General features: G+C 49.9%; 1 protein-coding gene across 5 annotated transcripts in view; it reads right to left on the bottom strand.

Moving 5' to 3' along the window:
* KANSL1 (KAT8 regulatory NSL complex subunit 1) overlaps window positions 1–23,007 on the bottom strand; it is a 70,104-nt gene that overhangs the window by 5,107 nt on the left and 41,990 nt on the right. For 4 of the 5 annotated variants that reach the window (XM_071798212.1, XM_065856038.2, XM_065856037.2 and 1 more), the window contains 9 exons: window positions 16,880–17,021; window positions 14,018–14,122; window positions 9,019–9,134; window positions 7,402–7,597; window positions 5,799–5,964; window positions 2,680–2,865; window positions 2,119–2,280; window positions 1,634–1,785; window positions 186–304 (listed from right to left, as the gene is read on the bottom strand). In XM_071798212.1, the coding sequence (XP_071654313.1) occupies window positions 186–304; window positions 1,634–1,785; window positions 2,119–2,280; window positions 2,680–2,865; window positions 5,799–5,964; window positions 7,402–7,597; window positions 9,019–9,134; window positions 14,018–14,122; window positions 16,880–17,021 (1,344 nt within the window). The remainder of the gene's footprint in view (window positions 1–185; window positions 305–1,633; window positions 1,786–2,118; window positions 2,281–2,679; window positions 2,866–5,798; window positions 5,965–7,401; window positions 7,598–9,018; window positions 9,135–14,017; window positions 14,123–16,879; window positions 17,022–23,007) is intronic. The other variant, XM_071798213.1, reaches the window with a different exon arrangement.

Here is a 23,007-nt window from a genome sequence, read left to right as displayed (position 1 = left end):
GCACCCACCACCCAGCCTGGAGACGGGCAGAGCTGGGAAACCTCCAGGACCTTCGGCTCAACATACCCAGCAGCTTTGCAGCAGGACAGAGGACAACGGGATGACTTTAGATCGCATGAAGTACATTTACACAGCAAAAGCCTGGGACGTGACAATCTCGTGAGACCCAGGGATCAGGCGCGTACCTGGGTGTGAGGATCTCCTTGTACTGCAGTTTCTCCACACGAGTTGTTGCAGCAACAGACATCGGGATGACGATGTTGTTAATATCGAATGAACTTTCGCCTCTCCTCCTCCTGGGCTGCTGTAACATGAAGATGAGAACAATGTGAGAAAAGGTTTTAGGTTTTGTCATGTTAAGTCACTGACAGAAAAAGGATGTGGCCTCATATGAAATGGCCTCCTATGACCTATGGAGGCTCCGGAACCAACAGCAATTTCCATCAGAATGGAGTGCATCTACTGCTTGCTGGAAATTCCTCTTTCCAATAAAAAATCCTCAGCTTGGAAGGTACAAACACGGGCAAGGGCTGCGCTGGTCCTGCAAGGCACTGGACCAAGGTGAGCAACCACTGCTGAGCTCCAGCCAGCAGCTTCTGCACAGCCAGGAGGATCAGGAGATGACCCAGGGAAGTCTCCCATATAATCCACTTCCATAATGCCAACATAAAAAAAGCAGGGAAACCACCAGGAAAGAGGGAAGAACCACTCTGTTTGGAAGCAGCCCCCCTGTGTCCCTGCAGGAGTCTGGACTCACCACAGGTGACACTGTGACAGAGGAGGAACATGAAGCAGTCAGACAAGAGTTCATCTCGGGTTATGACAGCTGCACTAAGAGCCTAACAGCTTCCATCTGAATCACACTTCTGACTGGAACAGATTTTCTATGACAAAAATAAGCTCCACACTTATCTATTTAAACCTGGGTGAATCCTGGGTGCTCGCCTCTGGTCTATCCAAAAACTTTCCCCAAAGCTGTGACAGTAGCACTGCCAGCACCGTCACATGAATCCTCAGTGGATTAGCCGGTTTTCCTAACGGAGTCACCTGCCATGTACCATGTTCTCCATCTCCCTTGATCCCTGCAGCTGTTAGTGTGAACACATGTGGGAACCCCAGCACCAGTGACCTGCCACAGCCAAATCCCAGAATTCTTGTCAAGCTGAATAAGGATGGAATGGGTGAGCAACTATTACCACGGTAGCAAGGAAATCCCACGTGTCACTGTCAACAGCCAGGCCTGACCCACCAGTTGGGGAGCACATTCAAACCTGTGCCAGACTGGGATGCTCAAACCCAGGACCCAGATCCTTGAGCCCAGACCCCAGTGGATCAAAGCGAGGGGACTACCGAGAACAGGAACATTTAGCAACAGTTCCTGAGCTGACAGTGAACATGTAATTGCATCTGACTGGCCCTCTGCATAGCCAACAGCAATCCAGGAGCCTCAGCAGAGCCAAAGTCAGAGTAAAAAAGAGGGTCAGCAACCCTACCATCAGCTGAACCAGCAGGTCCAGCATGCTAAGAGAGATACTATGCACTCTCAAGCCTAAGGTACCTGAACTGCTCAAAAGCTGAGACCCTATGATGGAGCTGAGCTCAGAACCTCTCCAGAAAGGCGCTAGACACTTACGGCCGTGCTGGAGGTGCCCTGTGAGTTCGTGCTGGCAGGAGCGGAGCCTTCCGAGGAGGTGGACAACTGCCGTGCTAGAGGGCTGTGAGGTGTGGGGGTCGCAGCTGCTGACAAGTAGCTTGGGCCACCGACATCCGTGTGATGCTTCAACACTACACAAGGAGGGTGGGAGAAAATGGAGAACGACGTTACTAAACAAACAAACAAACAAAGGGGGTGGGAGGGCGGTGGATAGGAAAGGACCATGTGCACCAGAAATGGCCAGTGCTGAGGAGCACTTTGCATGAAACAGAAGCATCTTCTGATGGTGGCTGCCAGCTCGGGAGGCCCTGGGGGAAGAAGCAGTTAGAGCACACGAGGCGTTGCTGCGGTGGTGACAAGGCTCAGAAGCGGCACATTCACCCTTCTACAAGGCTGAAGGGAGAGAGACTGCATATGCAGCAAAGCCCAAGCTTCCCCTGAGAGACCTGGCCGTGGGAGCCTACCTTCACTCCTCTCAGACGAGCAGTCTCGCAATCGCTTTTTGTCATAGGCAGGAGGCTGGACAAGCGAGCGCTCTGGCGCTCTCTCGGCCTTGGACATGGCCGCAAAATCGTCTAAAGGCGGCCTGTGTGCCTTGTCTGGTTGGATTTTTTGATGTGAACGTTCTGAGGAGGGGAACAGAGAAAGAGCTATGAAACTCCCGTTTTCACCTCTCTTTCTGCTGGCACAGGAGTCTTGGGCAGAGTTCACCAGCTCCACAGATCCAGACAGGCTGGGCTCAACACCACCCTGGCACTGGAGAGCAGCGCTCAGAGCAGAACACTGCCCGTGCCAGCACGAGCGCAGCCTCAGACTGGGCGAGGAGAGGTCCCTACAAACTGGGACCAGCCTGAGCTTCACAACCTGCACACACATGACTTCCAGCCCTGGTCTGCGATACCACAGCCTCATCCCTGAGAGCTTAATTTGAAGGGTGTCCTCCTCTCTCCTCTCCCACTGCACAGGTGTCGGGTACAAGACTGGGCAATGCTCCTGCACACAGCGGAGGCGGGAAGGACACTTACTGGCTGCAGTGAAGAAGGAATTCACCAGCTTGTGACGGTCCTTGCGAGCAGGGTCAGACAGGCTGCTGGTAGGCATGGGGGCTCTGTGCTTGAGTGAGAGCTTTTTGGGAGGTTTCATCTTCTCGTAGGGTTTGTTCTGCCACTGAGATTTCAACATGCTCTGGAAGTGCAGGCTTGACGGCACATCTGCAAACGGATATGAAACAGCATCCGAATTAACTAAATTACGCACTAGAAATCTGCAGTACCATAATCCTCCTCCAGTCCCACCAGGAAGAACAGCCCTGGACAAACATACAGGCACTGACTGTAAAACCCAGGCTTGCCTACACATGCCTCACGTTCAGAGAGGACCTGCCGTGTTAGGATTCAACATTTCTAATCTGATGTTCTTTAAGAGAAGCACATTCTTACAGTATTCACAGTCCAAGTATATCCTGACAGGAGAATGAAGTACTCACGATGGCTGATATCTGAACACCTCCCCAAAACTCCCTCACCGGTTCCAGGGCCTGGAAAGCCCCAGCAGATCCAGACAGGTGAATGGGACAGAGAGACCTGGTAGAGCACGGACTGGAGTCGACTGTTATTAGGGGGAACGTGACTCAGGAAAAAGCCAGGACAGCTTCATTTAAAGCATCTTTATCATTAAAGCTTTGGTTTAGCCCCATCCATTTGCTAAGGAAGGGCTATCACAGAGCGATGGAAGCTTTTTGGCCACCACTCTTGTTTTGTGGAGACATGTCCCAAAAACCAGAGAGGGGCCAAGTCAGTCCTTCCAGGATGTTGCCAGCAAAGCTGCAACACCACTGGTCTGACTTTGGGAAAACGGCCTCTTCTCTTTCCTACCTTTTGGTTTCTCCTGTAAATCCACCCCATCCCAGCAGCCCCTGCACCTGCGGAAGGAGGGGACAGGCGGACAGGGGGAGCACCGCAAGGCAAAACGCTGTCAGCAGAAAATGAGTGATCTGCTGATTCGCCACCGTGCTGCTGTCAGCACTGCTTGCACCAGAATCTGTGCAGCAAGTGACACTGTGACGCTTCCTCCTCTTCCTCCTCCTCCTCTGAGCGCTGCAGGCCTCCCAGGGACCAGCAGATGGCAACCACAATGAGCCCGGGCGCCCCGGCCTCATCCTCCCAACAAGGTTATTACATCATCTGAAAATTCCCAGCGAGAAGCCAGATGAACCAGGAAACAAAACAACACAACAACAACAACAAAGCACTCAAAAAGCCCAAGTACAATGGGTTAAAAGCTGCGATGCCTATGCCTCACTTCCCAGAAGAACAAACGATCTTTTTCCTCCTGTGGCACCTGGCAGTTTTGCCCTTGGCAAACGGCACCGGAGCTGCGGGTCCTGGAGAAGCCCAGAGAGCCCGGCTCAGAGTGAAGTCAGCGCCTGCCCACAGCTCCAGGGCCAGGCTCTAACAGCCTCACCGGCGCCTCCAGAAGCCAGACAGTTTGCTTTCAAGGTGAGCCCCCCAAAACGATCACGTGGGAGCACTGACAGCAACCTGGATTAATACTCACAGAGACCTCGATGCAGATGAACACCAGACAAAGCACTTCCCCTGCTGGAACACACCACCTGGCTTTATGTTTGGGTAGAAAAGTATCCCCACCCTCAAAAAGCAACCCTAGCAAAACTACATTAAGCATTAGTGAATAATCAAAGTTTATCTGTCATTGCTTCTAGGAGGGAGGAAGGGAATGGCTATTTCTGTATAGCTGTTTTAAGCTTTATACCATGTAGCTTTAAAACCAAAGGTTTCACTCTCATGCAGCCAGAACAGATCTTTCACCAAGCAAGCCAGCTGCAACTGACCCTAAGAAAACGGAAAGTGAATACGGGATGAGGTCATTTGCTTGGTGGCCATGCTGCAATAGCACACAACAGGTTTTCTCACCGCTCCCCGGGATATCACATTTAACACTATAGACAGTGGATTACAAGTGCTGTGAAATGCATCTCTGCTTCAGGAGCTCAGTGCGTTCAGCTCCTTTAGCATTCCTTAACAGAGATGTGTCTTTAGGGTGGGGGGATTTAGTGTTAAAAATAGAACCAATTTACTATTTTAGTCTGTTTTAAATATAGTGCTAGCGAACGATGCCAGATTAATTGTTCTCAGACACCCCATGCATTTCCTAATGTCACATGAAGTTTGTGCAAAGCTGGGACTTAAAGCCAAACACACACATTAGCCCAGTGTCTTAACCCGGACCAACCCCTTTACATCCTCGCGGGAAGCAGGGACACACACGAGTTCCTCCCAGCACTACCAGTGGTGTTCTGCGCCTCAAGCAGCCACAGCTCCTGCACCGAGGAAAGGAACCACTATGGTCTATTTACTGCCTGGCTCTCCTGATAAAAGTACCAGTTCCTATCATTTGTAGACCTGTATTTTGTGATCAGAGGAAAAAAGACAACAGATGGACACCAACCACATGCAAGTCGATAGTGCTTGGTCAAAGAACACGCTTTGTATTTACTTTGGCAGCTCAGGAAGCAAAAGACTCTGCAAACTACTTATTTTCCCTTGGGAAAAGTCCCTACACACGAAACCCGTGAATATCCCGCAGTCAGGGTTGTTTAGTTATTCCTCTTAACCAATCCTGATACCGTAGCACAGGGAATCTGAGTGTTTTAACCAGAATGTCCCCTCTTTCTGTACTGGGTGAGCCACAGAATACAATCTACAATTCCTTACAAGGTCAAAAAAATTTCCTGTGACTTAAACCAATCCACAAATAATTTTACACAGATGAATAAACTCTGTGGAAGCAAGTATTTCTCAAGTGGTTTATAGCAACAAAGACACCAGCCTAAGACCCAGGTCCCAGCACAGCCTCCCAGGGACTGCTTGGTTTCTTCATCCTGAGTGAGGTTCCAGGTCAGGTTCCCATAACAGACCTTGAGAGCAGACTTCAGGTACAACGCTTTCCTGAACCCTTCCGCTCAAGTAAATGCTCTGCTCCTAAAAATCCTCGCAGGTGAACAAGCCTGGTTGTACTCAAGCAGATCCGCAGCTCCTCTGAAGCCCGGGATGGAGGAGCAGGCTCTGGAGCACGTCCACGCACGTCCCGTAACCCACCCCAGGATCCCGTTTGCTGCGCTCACCGTCTGGGAACGACAGCACGGGGTGGATACAGGAGTCCAGCTGGGACAGGCGCTCCAGCAACGGGGCATCATACTGCATGTCCAGAGCTGTTGAGCTTCGAGCGCCACACAGAGCACAAGAAGGGTTCACGTCACAGCTACATCGTGCCAGGCTGTTGCGATGGACCTGGAAACGCGAAAGAGAACAATTTTAATACATCAGAGGTCGATGTATCTAAGGGCTCTTTTCACACGCTCCCCTTTGACAGCTCATGAAAAACATCCTAAAGGCTGATCTTTTCCCAATACCTTGTAAAACACCTGTTCATTAGTCTGAGCTCATAAAAGGACACTCTCACTTGGCATAAACATAACTGGAAACTACTACTCAGCAGCACAGAAAGTTTAACATCTACTAAATTTGACTAAGGGTGTTTAATTTTATCTAGGTTGAAACCTCATTTACAAAATCAAAGAGGCAGCACAGTTCAGTTGTCAGAGAGGGAAAAAAGCCGTGCTGAGTTCAGCTGGGTCAGAGAACCATCGCTACACGCCAAGAGCTGACGCTCACAGGGACATCTTCACGGGGTGAAAAGGGATGTTTTTCAACTTTGTTTCTTTCCTAGACAGACTTTCAATTCACAGATTTATAGACTTCATATGTACTCCATTTGTGTGAAACCACTGCAGGCAGATGCACAACTAGAAGTGAATCCGCTACAGAGACAGCAACCTATGACTCCCTGTCAAAATGCAAGGATGCATCAAATCAGATTCTGCAGAAGTCTGTTCTGGGTCTAGTGTTATTCAAATAATTTCCATTAATGACTTGAACGATGGAAGAGATGATACCCTTAAGCCCTAGCAAACAACATTAGAACTGGGAAGGGTTGCAAGCACCTTGAAGGAAAGAGCTGGAATTCCACTCATAGTTACAAATTAAGAGAAGAGGTCTAAAATAAATCAAATATAATTAACTGCAGGCAAATGCAACAAGTGGACGCTTCAGTGCCCAGTGAAGAGGCAACTGAGCAGCAGCTCTGCCCAGAGGATCTGGTGGCTGTTACGGATCAGGAAACGAACACGAATCAGCAGCACCACACCAGTGCAGAGAATGAGCATCCGTGGGGCTTCACTGTCAGGACGGCCGCGCGAGACGATCCAACCGCTCTGCTCCCATTGCTGACGGCAGCTGGAGGGCTGCACCCAGTTGTGGGCACATATTACAAGAAATGTGTGCATCAAATAGAGATGAAAACAACAACAAAACAGTACAAGATCAAAAAAATACATCCTGTGTGCAAAACAAGAAAGACTTGAGGCGTGTTTAGGGCAGAGGTGACCACACTGAGAGTTAGCACCTCAACATTCGCACTTCAGGGAAAGCTTCTGAAGCCACGAGGGGAGCTGGCCAGTTTACACTAGGACTTGGACTACTGGTAATAACTTTAAATGACAGCCAAGGCAGCTTACGTTAGAAAGTTTGGTTTGGTTTTGCCACCTGCAGGGACACCTCTTCATGCAAGAGCAAAAAGCACACTGGACCAACGCATCAGTACCTCACTAGGCTCTTTGGTGTGGAGCTTTCGCTAAATACTGCATCATAAAACCAAACAGCACTAACCTTTTTGGAAAGGGGCATAATGCTGCTGGGTCGAACAAGCCGTCTCTTCTTACAGCTCAGCACTGGGCGAGTGCGAGCCGCCACACACGTTCCGTCCGAAGAGGAGGAAACCATGTTCAGTCGTTGCTTTTTATGCAAGAGCTCCTCAGCCTCTTGGCCGTCTCCCTGAGCACGTTCTGCCAGGCCAGGCTGCAGGCTGCCCAAGGAGAGAAAAGAACACAGAACACAGCATTACTCACCCAAACGCCCCATGCTACCCAGCAGCACCGCCAGGCTCACGGGTCAGACCTCAGCAAACACTCTAAGCTGAGTTTAAAGCACTGCAATTCCACGAGGCAATAGCTTTAATTAAGCCAACTCTAATCTTTGCTTTTACTTTCGTCACTTTCCACACTCACTACTGAAGCTTTGACAAAATACCTTTGGAAGTTCCGAACAAAAAGCGGCACCTAAAGCTGGACACAGAGCAAAACCGAAAGCCACTCTAGACCTGAACAGCTTTAATCGCAGAATTCAGCTTCCCCCAGAACTACACTTCAGGGCATCTTAAGACAACAGGTTCTCCTGAGTCTAAATCCAGAGAGCACAAGACCAAGAACATATAATTTTCTAGAAAAATATTTGACTTTGTTGTAAACTTGATTAATATTTGAGAACTATACCTATAACAACTCTCAGTAGGATGTTAACATCAACCTTTCTGTTCTACATACACAGGGCTTTCCCATCCACACGCAGTAACCCTGCCCCACCATGGCATCAATACACAAGCCACCTACCAGCACAGTTCCTCAACTACAGAACATTTTCATGCATACTTGACAACTGCTTCATTTCTAAAAATGCAAAATGTGAGAGTCCTGTGGCCTGAGGCTCTGCAGTTCAAAGGCTGCAGACACACCACGGGCTCTGTCACAGCCGCTTACCCGGAGCTCCCTACGCGCTCGTGCTGCAGCACCTCTCCCTCCGCAAGGCGCTGAGCAAGGGCAGGGCTGCTGGCAATGCCTCTCCAGCCGCTACCAGAACTTCGAAGCACCATGTGTTCAAGGATTTCTCAAGTGGATCAACCCTAAGATCATCCTGTACCATATGAGAATTTCTTTCACTTGTTTTCATTTACCCACTTAAAGGCCTTCTCAACGAAAAGAAGCCCGGGGAAACAAAGAATTTAGAAAGTCTTACTCCCAAAATCAATGGGATTTGGGTTCCTCAGTATCTCCAGAAAAGTGAGCCAGTGGTTACAGATGCTTCTGCAAAATAAACGCAACTGGGCCACTAGTACCTTTGAATCATACAACCTGCAGATGTATTACAAATACCCATAAAGAAACACTTTTGAACATGCTCATTCAACAGCTGCCTGCAGGGTTTGTTCATGCAAACACAGCTCAGTTCAATACCATTTTCAGAAAAACAATGCAGCAGAAAACCTCAAGCAAACAATTTCTTTCACAATGTTTCCAAGCGTGATCTACTACCATACTTTTTTCAAAAATAAACCATTCATACCACTACCAACCCAGATCCTACCAACCAGCGTGTTACAGGCTGTTTTCCAACGGGACTTTCTCAAAATCACAAAAACGAAGCTCTTCCCATAATATGCAAGCAGCTTACGTGTTAACAACTCCATTGACGGGCCTCGGTGCTCCACAGGGCTTGGCTGGATGGGGCTCAGGAGTATTTGTAGCAGAAACACCCAAGATGTCTAGCGGCTGGGATCCAGAAACACTCTAAGGAAGGATGAGAAAGATCAAAAATGTAAAAAGCATTTCTTACATAGTCACAACTTTCTTATTCTCAGTTTCTAGTTGAGGACTCTGCTGCAGCCATGTTTCCACGCAGGACTTCAAAACAAGGGTTTGGAAGTCACAACGTGAATGGGAGACTGGAGATGCAAGGAGCTCTGAGGAGCAGTGCTGGCAAGAGGGTGGACGCATGACAGAGCTTTCAGTGCAAGGAAGGACGGACTTAAATTCCCCTCAGGCAACCACTACGGAGCATGAAAGGCTGATGTCTGTAAGGAGATTTTAGCATTTTGTCTCAACAGTGCACACAAGTGCTAAACCACCTGTATATCTTGCAGGCGTCTTCTTTAGTCTTCTTTAGTTGGGTGCTGTGCTCTAAGTGACACAGCTGCAAGCTCCTGTCTAAGCATTCTGGGGGAAAATAGGAGGAGAGGGAGTGGAGAAGACTTGCAAAACTGAATTTGCGTTTTAACTAAATACCTGTGCAAACATGGTCCAAACAGTGCTTTATAAAGCTAAAACTGCCTGATGAACACAAAGCTGGAAACAGAGCTTTGTCAAAGGAAAGTAACCAAAAACTAAGCTCAAGACACAGAGCGCCCCAGTCCCTTCCGCCTTACGTCTGAAATACAAAGCTCCTCGCTCTGCAGCGAGCAGCAGTTACTGCACATCTCCCACCACCCCGCAAGCGGCCTCAAGGCGGGGGGGGATGACCACTGTCACCACAGCTTCCAAGGACACGTTTGTTTTGGACCTCCTGCCAATGACACTGCATGGCTCCAGCGTGTGCATACCCCTGGGACTCATCACCCCGGTCTCATCCTTGCAGCCCCGCTTTGTTTGCAGACATGCTCCTCCTTCCTGGGTTTAAACTTCACTTCTTCATTCGTGCAGCACTTCCTACACTCGCTGCCAATGTCTCTCTAGGTGGGTTTCCCCCTTTGTGTGAGCAAGGGCAGTGGTGCATTTCAAGTACTAGTAAAAACGACAAAATAAAAGGTCTGACTTATCTACATAGGTGTTCAATCCATCAGCTCCCCTGCTCGTCACATAGTTCATCTCAAAAACACAAGTACAGCATCAATTAGAATCTTCCCTGCAGTCACTCCCTGAACCAAATGAACAACTAGAATTCGGCTGTGGCGGTGCCGGGCTCATGGTTTCCAGAATAGCAGAGACCTGACTCACCAAGGGAAGAGCAATTTTTAATGACAGACAATTTCTGTCTGTTGCCTGTTTGAGGAACTTCGCTGGGTTTTCTACACTTCTGCTAAAGTACAGAAGTTTCTCCCGTGGGACCGGGAGCAGGGACAGGACCAGACGGCCACGTTTGTCCCTGACGCTCGGCCTGGCCCGAGCGCACAGACATGGGGTGAGATCAGTTCAAGCGAGCACCATGCAGCGCCCTGGCAAGGTGAAGAGCAGGAGCTCAATGTTCTCCCTCTGGCTTCCAGAGGCTTGGCAAGGCCTTGGCCAGAGGCACCCACGGTTCAGGAGGGCGGGCACACATGACTCAGAAGCTCTTTTGAAATAAGGTATTTATTTCCTTCTCCAGAAAAGGTCTTAAAGGAAGAACCTCTCCTCCAAGAGCTGTCTCTGGCTCAGACAGGCATAGAGGGTCACCCCTCTGCTTCCTGTGGAGGCGCTGGAAAGCGTCAGTCCAAAGTCTGTTTTTATCAGAACCAGCCCAGGCTCACCTTATCACACTGAAGCTGGGTGTACCCTAACAAGGCTCTGCCATGAGGAGCGGAGGAACAACCAGGGCTGCAACATCTCCGGGGGTCAGAGCAGAGCGCTCTCCCAGGGCTGCGCTGCCAGGCCAGGATCCAGAGGGCTCATCACACCAGCTCCAGCCTGAGCTCTTATCTGTGCTTCGGGTATGCCTGGTGTCTGGAAGTCCAGGTCTTTAGGACCCTCAGGACTCTTCCAGAGGGTGTCAAAGCTTCAGCTTTAGCACACCTGCTTGTTGCACATTAAACCAGGAGCCTGCAGACTACCAGGGGCAATCAGGGCAGTAAAGGAGCCATGCACTGGCAGGTAGTCATGACCCAACCCCAGGAATGTGCCCTGTATTCCCAAATAACCCAAACAAAACCAGACAGGTTCAGAACTTCACCTATTACTAGATAAAAACCCCTAACACAGGAAAAAGCCTTACCAAGACACTCCATCAATACCTCACCTCATTTGCTATTAAAATTTTTAAGTGTGCCCCCCTTATCAGACTCGCAATACAAGCAACAAACCAATGTCAACAGCCAAGTTACCCCCTCACAGCTCCATGTTATCCCCATCTTCATTGTACACTGAGCTTCCAGTTCCCAAGAGACCTTCCCAGGCCTTCTTTGCAAAGCCAATCCCTCCACCGCCCACAGGATCGGTTCCTCCTGGGGATTATGAGCCACATCGCACATACCGAGCTGATGCCCAAGAACACATATCCTGCACTCGCACTGGCCGAGGGAGGTACCCGTGAGCAGATGAGAGCCAAAGAGGAGCTGGAGCTGGCAGGGGATGGATTCCTCCCCTTAATCCATGTTTGCAGACCTGTCTCTTACTCTGGCAGTTTGAGGGAAAAAAGGGGTAAAAACCCAAAAAGCCCAATTCTAAGCAGCCCAAAGAGTGCCAAAATGATAAGCACCTCACCTCTCCAGGAGTGGTCTAAAAGATACCCTTCCAGTAAACGTCCTAACACAGCAGGAATTGTCTCTGGGCTACTCTCTGGCTCAGAACAGATCAAGACTGACTCAACTCTCCACCCTTACGAGCAAGTCTAACCCAGCACAAACCCTTCCAGCAGCGGGTGCAGAAGCCAGGCGCCCGGAGGCAGCGCTGCTGGTGGCTGACACCTCCAGGGCTGCTGCAGAGCCACCGGCAGCATCGAGGGGTGCGGACGTCCACCAGCAGCCACGCAGCGAAGGGGAAGAAAAAGTCCATTTCAGGAGGAGTTACTCTCCAAAATGGCAAGGATGGCTGCAGGAGTAGCTACAGAAAGGTTCCAAGTAGGCACCTGCAGCCTGCTTTACATCAAAAACATTTTTCACCGCTCTCAGTATCTGTTATTTGTGTCACTTCTACCTCTGAGACCTGCAAGAGATCGGCTCTCCATCGCTCCACGCTGCAGTAATGGAAGTCCCTGTCTGAAGAGCTTATACCCAAGTGAAAGGGATGAGAAAAGGGACAATGCAGGACACGAACAAACACAGCAACAGCGATACAGCTGTGAACGGCAAGACTCAACAGCACCTGCCAAGCATTTTCTTTTTCATACATCAGAAATCTACAGATATTTTCTGTTCCCTACATACAGAGATGATGTCTAAGCCAATCTAAGAAAGGACAACATGATGATTTTGTAAGTATATGAAAAATGTCTTTCACGTGTAGAGACAAAGTGAGGTGGGACACAGTCCTTCCATCGGCAGATTCCAGGTTGAAAATATACTTGTGTCAAATAAACACCCTGATTTAAACAGATAAGGAAGACAACATTATTCCTATTGCTGTTAAATTTGATCATTTATCTCTGTTAGCAGCCTGCTATTTACAGATTAGCTCCCAAGTAACAGCCAATTCATCAGTGCAGGAACATGCTATTTCTGCAGTGTATCGGAGCACACTGTCGTTGGGCTTTTCATTATCTGAGCACTTTTTGGGTTAAAGCATGAAAGTAGGAGGCACACGATAGACTGACATCACTGCTCCAGACCAGGCACAGTGTCACGCCTGGGATGCCATCACGACCCTCGGCAGCCCCGGTCATCCTGGCTCTCCAGCCTTCCCCTGCTCCTCCATAACGGCTCTGCTTTCATCTGAAGCGCTATCAGTAGCACTATTTCAGTCGTGAGCAAAACCTGTTCATTGTACCAAGTTACACAGCAGAATTTGGGGTTCTGCTAATTCTGCTAATCTGCTAATTAAAGACCTAAATTCCAAGCACACATCTGAAAGCCAGTGCCAAGCAAGGAGACATTTTATTACAATCACTTTTAATAACCAATTTGTGGTTTGGTGTTACTCAAAAATTTCACAGTATTTTATATTATCATTCAGCATCAGGAAAACTCTGACAAAGTCTTGCCCGTGATCAGAGAAAACACTCAAAATCGAACTTTGCAGGCACTTCTGGTTAAGTTTTTTATCCGTATCAGCTACACTGAATGTTGGTCTATCAGACTCAAGCACTCCCACTGCAGCGAAGCTCCGCTGATCTCCAGGCGCGGCATCAGGACAGAAAAGCAGGGCTGCTGCAGGAGTCTGAGCCATGCAGGGACCACGCTCCTCAGTACTACACGACAGCTTCAAAATCCTCCATTTCAGTACGTCAGTGTGTCCCACAGGATCAAAAGTAATCACAGCCAGGCTGAACTGTACGATCGAGCCTTTAGTCTGTGGCCTACATTTCTGCATTAAATAATAAATACCTGGCACTCCACATAGTTTCCAGTGCATCTCATCGAAACCATTAGTTCCCTTTCCAAGGGGTAACAGTCAGGCAGATATTAATAGCCATATCTTCAGAAGACTTCGCTAATTGTGCTGCTCTCAGTTTGAGATACTTCTGCTACAAGGAAAGGATTTTTAAGCTTCACAAAATGCTAATGCACATTACAAAAGTACCTCAAGGAACTCTGTTCTAAAAGGTGTTTAAAGCGTATCATTTATTAACAACAAACAACCTGGGACGGAGCGAGCTACACAGACCAACACAGCAGCAGCTCCCACGTGGAGTCCCGCAGAGCTGCTCCTGCAGCAGGCACGGGGGTCAGGCACCTCTCTCCAGCACAGCCTGAAGGATCAACCCTCCCTACCCAAAACTGATGGACACGAAGTATCTGGACCCAGTTGCTTCTGCTGCTGGCACTTACCAGCCGGTCAGCCCCAGGCTCCAGCTTAACTTCAGCACTAAAGGGACGGGACGCATCGTCTGCTGCAGGATCGGGGGGTGATGCTTCACCAAGAACTATCAGACCCTGGAAGAGAGGGAAGGGAACAGGAATTAACTGTGGGTCCTCTGATCTCAGCACGGAAACTGCGCACCCATCGTCCCCCAGAAACTCTAACTGCTGCAGAGGAAGGCTCGCGCTCCCCTCAGACACAATGCCAAACCGAACCCCCTGCTGCCCGCATCTTCCTGACATCTAAGCTGACCGTGGAGGGGGAAGGACAGTGGCTGAAGCCCGATCACACGGCTTCAGCCCATTAGCAGCAGACAGGGAGCTCCCTCCCAGGCCAAACTGCTGAGACGCTGCTGCCCGTCTGCTTCCCAGCCCTCCCTGTCCTCCCCTGCACGCCAGGAGGCTCAGGAGCGGCGCCAGCGGAACCCAGAACACTTCGCTGCAGCGTGGAGCGGGAAACAACTGCTTCCAGAGCCAAAGCAGAACCACGCACAGCCACGCAAACCGTCCTGAAAAGGTGCCAAAAATCTACAGCCAAACTTGTTACGCTGAACACATTTCTTCAAAGAGGCGATATTCCCAAAATTCAGTAAGGAAAGAAAAACACTGATTAACAAACTATTGCTATAAAGCTAGCGGGACAAAGCACAGTGGCACACTGTTTTATCAGGCTTAACATAGGTTGTCCTGTTTATGTTTTGCTCTAAGTGAAGCTTATTCTAAAAGCAGAACTGCTTTCTCTCTGAACAACACCAAGTAAAATAATATAATTATGCATACTCTGAGTTATATTACAATAAAACAGGCTAAAATGTGCAAGGGATTAGAGGCAGAACCTACAGGCCATGACTACAGTCCAGGACAAAGACAAGACACAACAAGCAGCTATGGAAAGGCTGCTCAGATTAAGAACAGGGGGATCAGTCATTTGAAAACAATTTCAGAGGCTGCACTGCGTGTCACAAGAAAGTGAGCCCGGAAGGGAACCTGGACACGCCACCTGGGGAGAGGAAAGCGCGACAGCGTCCAACCCCACACACGGCCCTGTGCCAACACCCGGCGCCCAGCACGCGGCCGCTCACGTCTCTCGTGAGGCCGATCTCGCACCCTGACACAATTTTCTGCACAACAGATCCACGGCTTCTCAGAAAGACAGCGGCAGCCCATAGCTCAGGAGTACCTCATGTTAAAACAGAGTTCACAAACTAGATGCAACTGTACGTGACCTCTGACCAGCAATGAGGAAATAGGCAGCTTCTAGAATAAACATTACAATAATTTTCTAGAGTTTTCTGACATTCCAGAAGGATGTTTAGTGGATGAGAGGGGCTGGAATTCTATATTCAATTAAATACTGCTGTGCTCTTCTGTACTCTTCAAAGTCCCTCCCCTTAAAGCCCACCCACCGCACTCCAGAAACACCCTCAGGCCCACTCTGGCAGAGAGGGCGCTCGGCTCCAGATGTCGAGTGCAGGAGAGAGTGGACATGAAAACAGGAGAGAGTGGGACTGAACTCAAAGTTGGAACCAAGGAAACTGTTTCCCTTTGACACTCTAGAAACCACTTGGGCTTCTCAGCTCAGCAAGACAGTGAGACAGGGAAGCACTGGCACCAGGAACAAACACCCGCCAGGGACTTCTGCCTTCAGTTTAAAGGAAGAGGACGAAGGGAGCTGCCCCACGGCTGGGGAAGGAGCAGCCTTCCCGGTGACAGCCACAATTTGCTTTTCCTGCCCTCGTACAGAAGCTACACTGCCCAAACCCACTGTGCATGCCAGTCCTCATCTCCCATTACTTAACTTTTAGCATATAAATGTTTAGCTATTTTGCATTTTATACTTGGAGACCATCTTGCATGATCAGCTTTCTCAAGACAGAAGGAAGAAGATTCATTCTGAAACCAGTTCATTAATTCGACATACAGTCCACTTCCCAGAAGCCTTTTGCTAACGTGTTCCATTCAGCCATGCTCTTCCACCGGGGCATTTACAGTCCCCACTCACCCAACCAGCCCGTGTTTACACAGCTACACATAAGCCCAGTCTTCCTCTGCCGCCTGGGCTCTCCGAGCACCTGGAAGCCCCTCTCCCTACCACCCCAGGGCACCACGCACACTGGGAAAAGCCTTTACTGGACTTGGAATTCCTGAGGATCTCTAAGTTGATGCAACACCGTGTGGCCTTCTTGCCACAAACCCCAGACACTCGTCCCTCCGAGGCCCCACATTGAGCCGTACGTGCCTGAATAAGCCTTGGTAACAGTTCCCTCCTCATCCCTCTCTGCTCTCCCCCATTCTCCCGCCATCTGAGAGCAAGTCTGAAAAAAATAACTCCTTCCACAGAGAAAGGCCAGCACCTAGAAACAGCCTTTTTTGTGACAGAGGCTCAATTCTAAGCCCGTGTTATGTGACCGCATTCGAAGCCCTCTCCACAGCCCCCTCCCCTCCCCAGTAAGTTTCTTGTTAAGTTGTTCCTTACCCCCTCTCTTCAGCTACTCCCAAGCTACTCTCTCTTTCCAACAGAGAGGTGTTTAAAAACCAAACAAACAAACAAATAAGAGAGAGGTTTGAACAATGGAGAACAGCAACACACACACAAAAGCAACAGTTTTGTTCAGTAACCAGGACTGACTTTAAAGTAAGGTATTACTCTATTCATGTTACCATATTGAACCAGCCCATGCCAAACAGCGTTACAACTGATCACAACTGTGCAATACGCTTTTTGAGATGCAGGGGGAAAAGAAGCATCAAATTATGCACACGCACTCCCCACTGCATCAGGCAGGAGACAGAGCAAAGTCACACACATCCAATTGCACTCCTGGTCCTCACCTTATTGGCTCTGATCTGCTTGTAAATGTCCGTTTGCTGCCGGATTCGGTATTCCAGGTCCGAGACGTGGGCTTGGAGCCAGTTCCAGCGGCTGACGATGGCTGCACGGTCTGCTGCCCATCTCCACTCTGCCCTTCGCCTCCTGGAAACACAGGGAGTGGAAGGGGGGATTATTTGGAGTGTGATTTTAATTACACAGTCCACAAAAAACCCTAGCAGACCTGACAGACGGATCAAACGCTACATGCTGGATGGCACGACTGAAACCATACAGCCACTGCTAATAATTACCAAACGAACTGCAGACGTGCTATAAAAGCCATGCCTCTGCAAAGCGATTCTAAAACAACTTTGGTACCCAGTGACTGAAGCCCTGCCTGTGCAGGCATTAAGACCGCACTCCAGGCTCAGCCGCACCAGCGGCTCTGGTCCTGCCTGGCCACATCTGCCAGACCCACTTTTCCAAGCCTTGGAGAAAACAAAACCCATCTGCCCTCCCTTGCTCGACTTAGCCTTTTTAAAAAAGGCCTCTGCCATCAGCCTCAAAATATGCCTGAACACCAGTGCATACCTTGTGGCCACAGTTAAAACTCAGCAGCAAGTTTCACAACACACCACCATTTGGTTCTACGAGTAACCACAGTTTGGAGATAAGCACCAGAGTTAACAGCACCTCGCACAAGCTGCTCCCCTGCAAGAAGGTGTTGCAAAGGAAAGCGGCTAACAGTAAACTCGATTTCTGCATCTGACGGCTTCACCAAGCCAGGCTTACAATGGGCTGAGCAGCTGCCCACGCCACTCCAGCACCACCCCATCACGCAGCTCTAACCCAGATCTCCAGCCCTGTTCCAAGAAGGACAATGCCTTGCAAGCTTTGCAGTCCCTCCTCCCTGCAAGGCATCTCCAGCCTGAGCCGAAATGTCACAAAACCCCCTCCGCAGACCGGCAGGCAGCGAAGCAGCATCTGGGGAGCAGATCCCCCTCATCTCGCAGAGACGTCTGAGCGCCGCTGGAAAAGCCGCGCTGCTCTGACCCGATCCCGTGCAGAACTGACAGCGTTCTCGTGTAACAGTTTCTCACAAGACTTTTCAGAACACGGTACTTCCCTGCCAGCCAAGTTTCAGTGAAATTTTACCACACCCTCATTTCAGAAGCTAAGAACAGTTTTACTGGAGAGGAGTTCATTCTTTTTTATAGCTTAAAACCACAAAAGACCTCTGCAATAGCTGTATCTGCTTTTATGGCATCTTCAGCACCTGTGGATGCCACACGCTATCCAGACCCCCACAAAGCCTGGACTCTAAGCCAGGTCCTGGCAAGCTTCAGTTGCCCTCTGAGGACCCAGCAGCACCAGGACTTCTTACAGGAACAGGTTAAAAAGAAGACTGAAAGCTGCTGAGAGCACCACCAAACTGACACCTCCTCTGCTTGCTTCTGCAACCTTATACAGCACCTATGCCTGCTGGAACAACACTGGTCTGCTCTGTTCAATACATCTCACTCTTTTGTTCAGATTACACAAAAATCAAGATCAAGCATAAAAACCACCATACACCCATTTAGATTTCTAAGTGACATGGCAGCGGAAGCAGCAGGAGGCCTGCTCTTCACCTTAAAATCAGGACACCTGCTACCCCTGAAAAAACACACTGGATTTAAACCAAAAATACACCAAGAAAGCGAAACAGGAATGCATACTTCGTCTTCCGACACCCTGCGGCATAGGTGGAGGAGGGGAAGAGACATAATGATGGCTCAGCCACACTTTCCAAAACAGTATTGAGTGTAGTGTGGTCCTCTATATTTAGAATTAAGCCTTTTTCAGAGCCTCTTCAATTACACCCTTTGCTGCAATGTGCTGTCAGCAACATGTATGTGTTTTCCTCATGTAGATCAGCTCTTGGATAACAAACTGCGGAGCTTCTTTAGCTTTAATCTCTACACGAATACTTTGCAAGAATGATTGTTTTCTTGACCAGCATTAGGAAGTAGCAACCACGCACAAAGCAGAGCGTGTGAAGTCGCTGCAGCCAGCACTGGCAGCCACCTGAAACCTCAGCCAGACACCCCACTCTGCAGGGAGGGAAACCCACTTCTTTTCTAAACATCAGGGACGTCAACGTGACAATTAATAAAGAGTTTATTGCACTCACTTGAAACAGGTTTTGGATTAAGCTGAAAAGTTGCCTGCGGAGGTGGCCATGGCTGCAGAGCTGCAAGGGACTGCGCGGCTCGTCTGAGAACGGTCTTGGGCTTCCAGAGGCAACGCTGACAGGGGGAGCGATCAGAACAGCAGTTTGCCACAAACAGCTCCTGCCATCCGCTGGCTCTGACCGGCAGCAGCCTGCCTTCGGCCTGGCACGGCCTTCGCACACTGTCCTCTCCCTGCGCACCCGAGAAATACACGTGCGAGGTCTCAGGATCAGTTACACACGTCTCTCAGACTGCACCGGCCCGCCTGCAGCTGCTGGAAGCCATGGCCCCATCCCAAATGTCGATTCTGCTCCTAAATTTCTGCACAAGCTGCCTTCCCCTTCCCAGTCCTGTGCTCAGCTCCTCATCCCGCTGCCACAGCGCTCGGAGGGGCACGCTGTGACATCCCGAGGGCTGCCCAAGAGCACCAGCACTCGATGCCATTCACTGCTCTTCACTGCAAGAGGGATCTCATTGCCAGCTACAGCAAACAAAAGCAGGGCACACCCGAGATCAGTTCCCGCTTCCACCTGGGACCTTCAGCAGGGACAAAATCTGCCAACAGACCACAAAAGTGGTTTCAAATGTGACAGTTTATGGCATTCAGCAGTCAACTCTGCTAAAGGGCAAATCATCCATATTAATTCTCATGTGTTCCTTGCATTACCCACCACAAGACAGCAGCCCCGGGGCAAAGGTCAGCAGTGCAAACGCAATGCAACGCTGCATGTCCACACTGGTGCAGCGCCTGCTCCTGAACTACAGCGGGGTGCCCAGAGACGTCTCCTGTTAACACCAACTCCTGCTGATTCACCAGAAACCGAACAACATCAGCATTAAAATCAGATTAAAGGAAGTTTCCCATCGCTTTTCTCTGCTCAATTTTTGAGGGGCTCCAATGCCAGTACTGAAAATAGAGTAAAATATTGGTAGGCTTTCTGTTAGAGTCCATGCTAGGGTCAGCATTACCAACACTTACACATCCTGGAAAGCCAGGACATGCCCAAATGAAAAAGCCATGTAGTCTGCTCACAACAAACACCTAAGCGCCATCCTTCAAGCACTGCACAAATGCAACTTTTCCAATTGCTCCCATGATCTTTAATTGTGCTAAGCTAGAGAAAAAAGAGATTTGCACCCAATTCAGCTGCTATTTTCCACTTTGCTCCTGTCCTCATACACTCTTCAAGTTCATTCCTCAGACCACCAAGCTTTTATCCTCCTTTTTTTTTTAGACCAGTACAAAACCAAATCTATAGGTGGAGCAAGAGTTAAACTCTGCCAAATAAACTTCCACGACAACTCCAAGAGGGGAAGAGAAAACCCCACAAGCCCTCAAGAACACTCTCGTTAGCTGATCACAACATTCCTGCCTGTTAAGAAGCCAAAGTGAACAACTTGTTGGGCAGAACACCCCCCCACCCTGTGGACAGAACCGTCAGCTTCTGAAGGGCTGTTCTGCCCACAGCATGCGCTTGGCACTGAGCTGAACCGAGTTCAGGCCTCACCTCGGTTCATTCATTCCCGTATTCAGAAAAACCGAAGACCTCTAGAGGCTGCGAGCAAAGAGCTATTTCCATGTTCCTCACTGAAAAATCCCCACTGCTCAGGGGAAATTTGTGAGCACAAATCCTAAGGCATTTTGCTGCTGAGCAGGGCTGAGCAAGAATGGGGTCCTGCAAGAGAGAGGGCAGCGCTGGCCCCAGAGCCCAGGGACAGGCGGCACCCGCGTTCAAATGGAGCAGAGCACAGCTGCCCATCCGAAAACGCTGCTTCTACAGAGCAACCATCACCCGAGATCAGGACATGAAAGGTTTGTTTTGGCATCTCTAGCTCAATTCTATTAAAACAGAAAAAAAAAAACTGGCCTGGGCCAGCCGTTAAAAGAGGCCTGAGCTCCCGCACAGTCCCCGCGGCAGGACGAGCGCACAGCCGGCGGCCACTGCGCCCCGCGCAGTGCAGCTCCTGGTACTGCGGCTGCTCAGCACCGCTGTGCAGCCACAGCTCCCGAGAGCCCCTCACCTGAAGCCACTGCAGCTCGCTCCTGGACAGGAGCCTTTGCCCCAGGCCACTCTCCCATGGCAGTTTCTTTCCCCAAAATATTCCCAAATCCCTTCCCAGCTGACAGTTAAGTGCAGCCAAGGACCTGAGAAAACCCCTGGATGGGTACAAAACTCAATCCACAAACAGACCAACAGATGGAAGGAAAACAAAGGAGGGAAATTAAAAATATCGAAGTGAAGCAACTGCCAAGGGGGTCAGCAAGGGCCACCCACCTGCCCAACCTGCTCATTGCAGAGAAGAACAAAGCTACCGAACCACCTGCACAGCCCTTCCTGCCTACTAACAGGTGACACTGGGATTCAGGACAATTTTAACTACATCAGAAGCTGAACAACAGAAATATACTTGAATCCACTCTAAGAAAGCAGCTCTCCCCTGAAACAAAATGTCAGGGGATTATGTTGTTGAACAACACCGTGTACATACCTCTGTATCAGGCTTATCTTAACAAGATTTATACTTCTGAAGTGAAAGTGGTTTCAGAAAAGGAAATAAAAAAGCTACCTCCTGAACTCTCTTTCATCCCTTAAATGTAATACTTTGAAAAATAATATATGCCATGTAAGAGGAATCCCAGCAGTCAGGCAGGCAACAAGCCAGCAAATTCTATGGAGATGCACACAGAGCAAGCTGTACACAGTTTCTCATCAGTAAACTGAAAATCATAATTTTATTTACCTCCCATTTTTAGCTCATAGCAACACTGCTGGCTGGTGAAACACCACCTGCATCACCTGTGAAAAACTAACTCCAGTGCTCGCATGACCCTGTGCCACCTTCAGCATCTGGCTACGGTGCAGAAACGGAGTTAACAGCCCCGATCAGAGCAGTTCCAGAGCCCTACCAACCAAGGGTGAAACGCCACACTGCCCCGGGCACTGCACAGGGCACATCCGCTCCGCACAGACAGAACATTTCACCCTGATGTGCAACAGCTCGGGGCCCACCACCCCCAGGTTCGGTCCTGCCGTGGTCCCACCACCCCCTGGGTTGGGTTCGGTCCTGCCATGGTCCCACCACCCCCTGGGTTGGGTTCGGTCCTGCCGTGGTCCCACCACCCCCAGGTTTGGTCCTGCCATGGTCCCACCACCCCCTGGATTGGGTTCGGTCCTGCCGTGGTCCCACCACCCCCAGGTTCGGTCCTGCCGTGGTCCCACCACCCCCTGGGTTGGGTTCGGTCCTGCCGTGGTCCCACCACCCCCCGGGTTGGGTTCGGTCCTGCCGTGGTGCACAGCAGTGACTCACGTTGTGTCGGTGATGCTGAGTCACTTGCCTTGTCTGTGCTGGTTCTTTCTCAGTTCATCCACAACCCTAATGGAAACCCACAACCCTCAAGAGGAACATGTGGAAGCTTCCCCCAAAGCCTGGAAATGGAGAATAATCTCTCAAAAAGGCTGGGTAGATCCCGTAATAGGTTTTGGTTTTAAGAACCGGATGGATGCAATAAATGTCTTCTGTTTGGACGGTAACCCTAAAATACTAATTCGGGCCATCAGCAGAAGGACCTGCGTGGTCTGACGCCACCTCCCATGCAGGGCCTGCACACAGTGTCAAGATGCTTTGTCCACACGACAGCCGCTCTGCCGCAGGGCCCTGCGTTGTGCCCTCCCCACCTACGGCCAGGCCACCAGGAACCCACCCACAGCTGGGTTCGACTCTGCGCCGACAGGCACGAGAACAGACCGAAGGGACAGAAACATTTGACATTCCTGTCCCCTGTGCCAACCCAAGCGTTTATTCAGCTGCCTGAAAACAGCCATTCCAGGCTTTAGCTGCTCTTCGGACCTCAGCACCAATGATTGTTCTGTGGCAACAGTCTAAAATTCTGATTTTATTCTTTCAGCTATGCCGATACTTTGGCCCCTGTCGGA

Source organism: Patagioenas fasciata, chromosome 22, assembly GCF_037038585.1.
Source record: "Patagioenas fasciata isolate bPatFas1 chromosome 22, bPatFas1.hap1, whole genome shotgun sequence".
In the NCBI taxonomy this organism is placed as follows: Eukaryota; Metazoa; Chordata; class Aves; order Columbiformes; family Columbidae; genus Patagioenas; species Patagioenas fasciata.
This window is presented reverse-complemented; position numbering and strand designations above follow the sequence as displayed.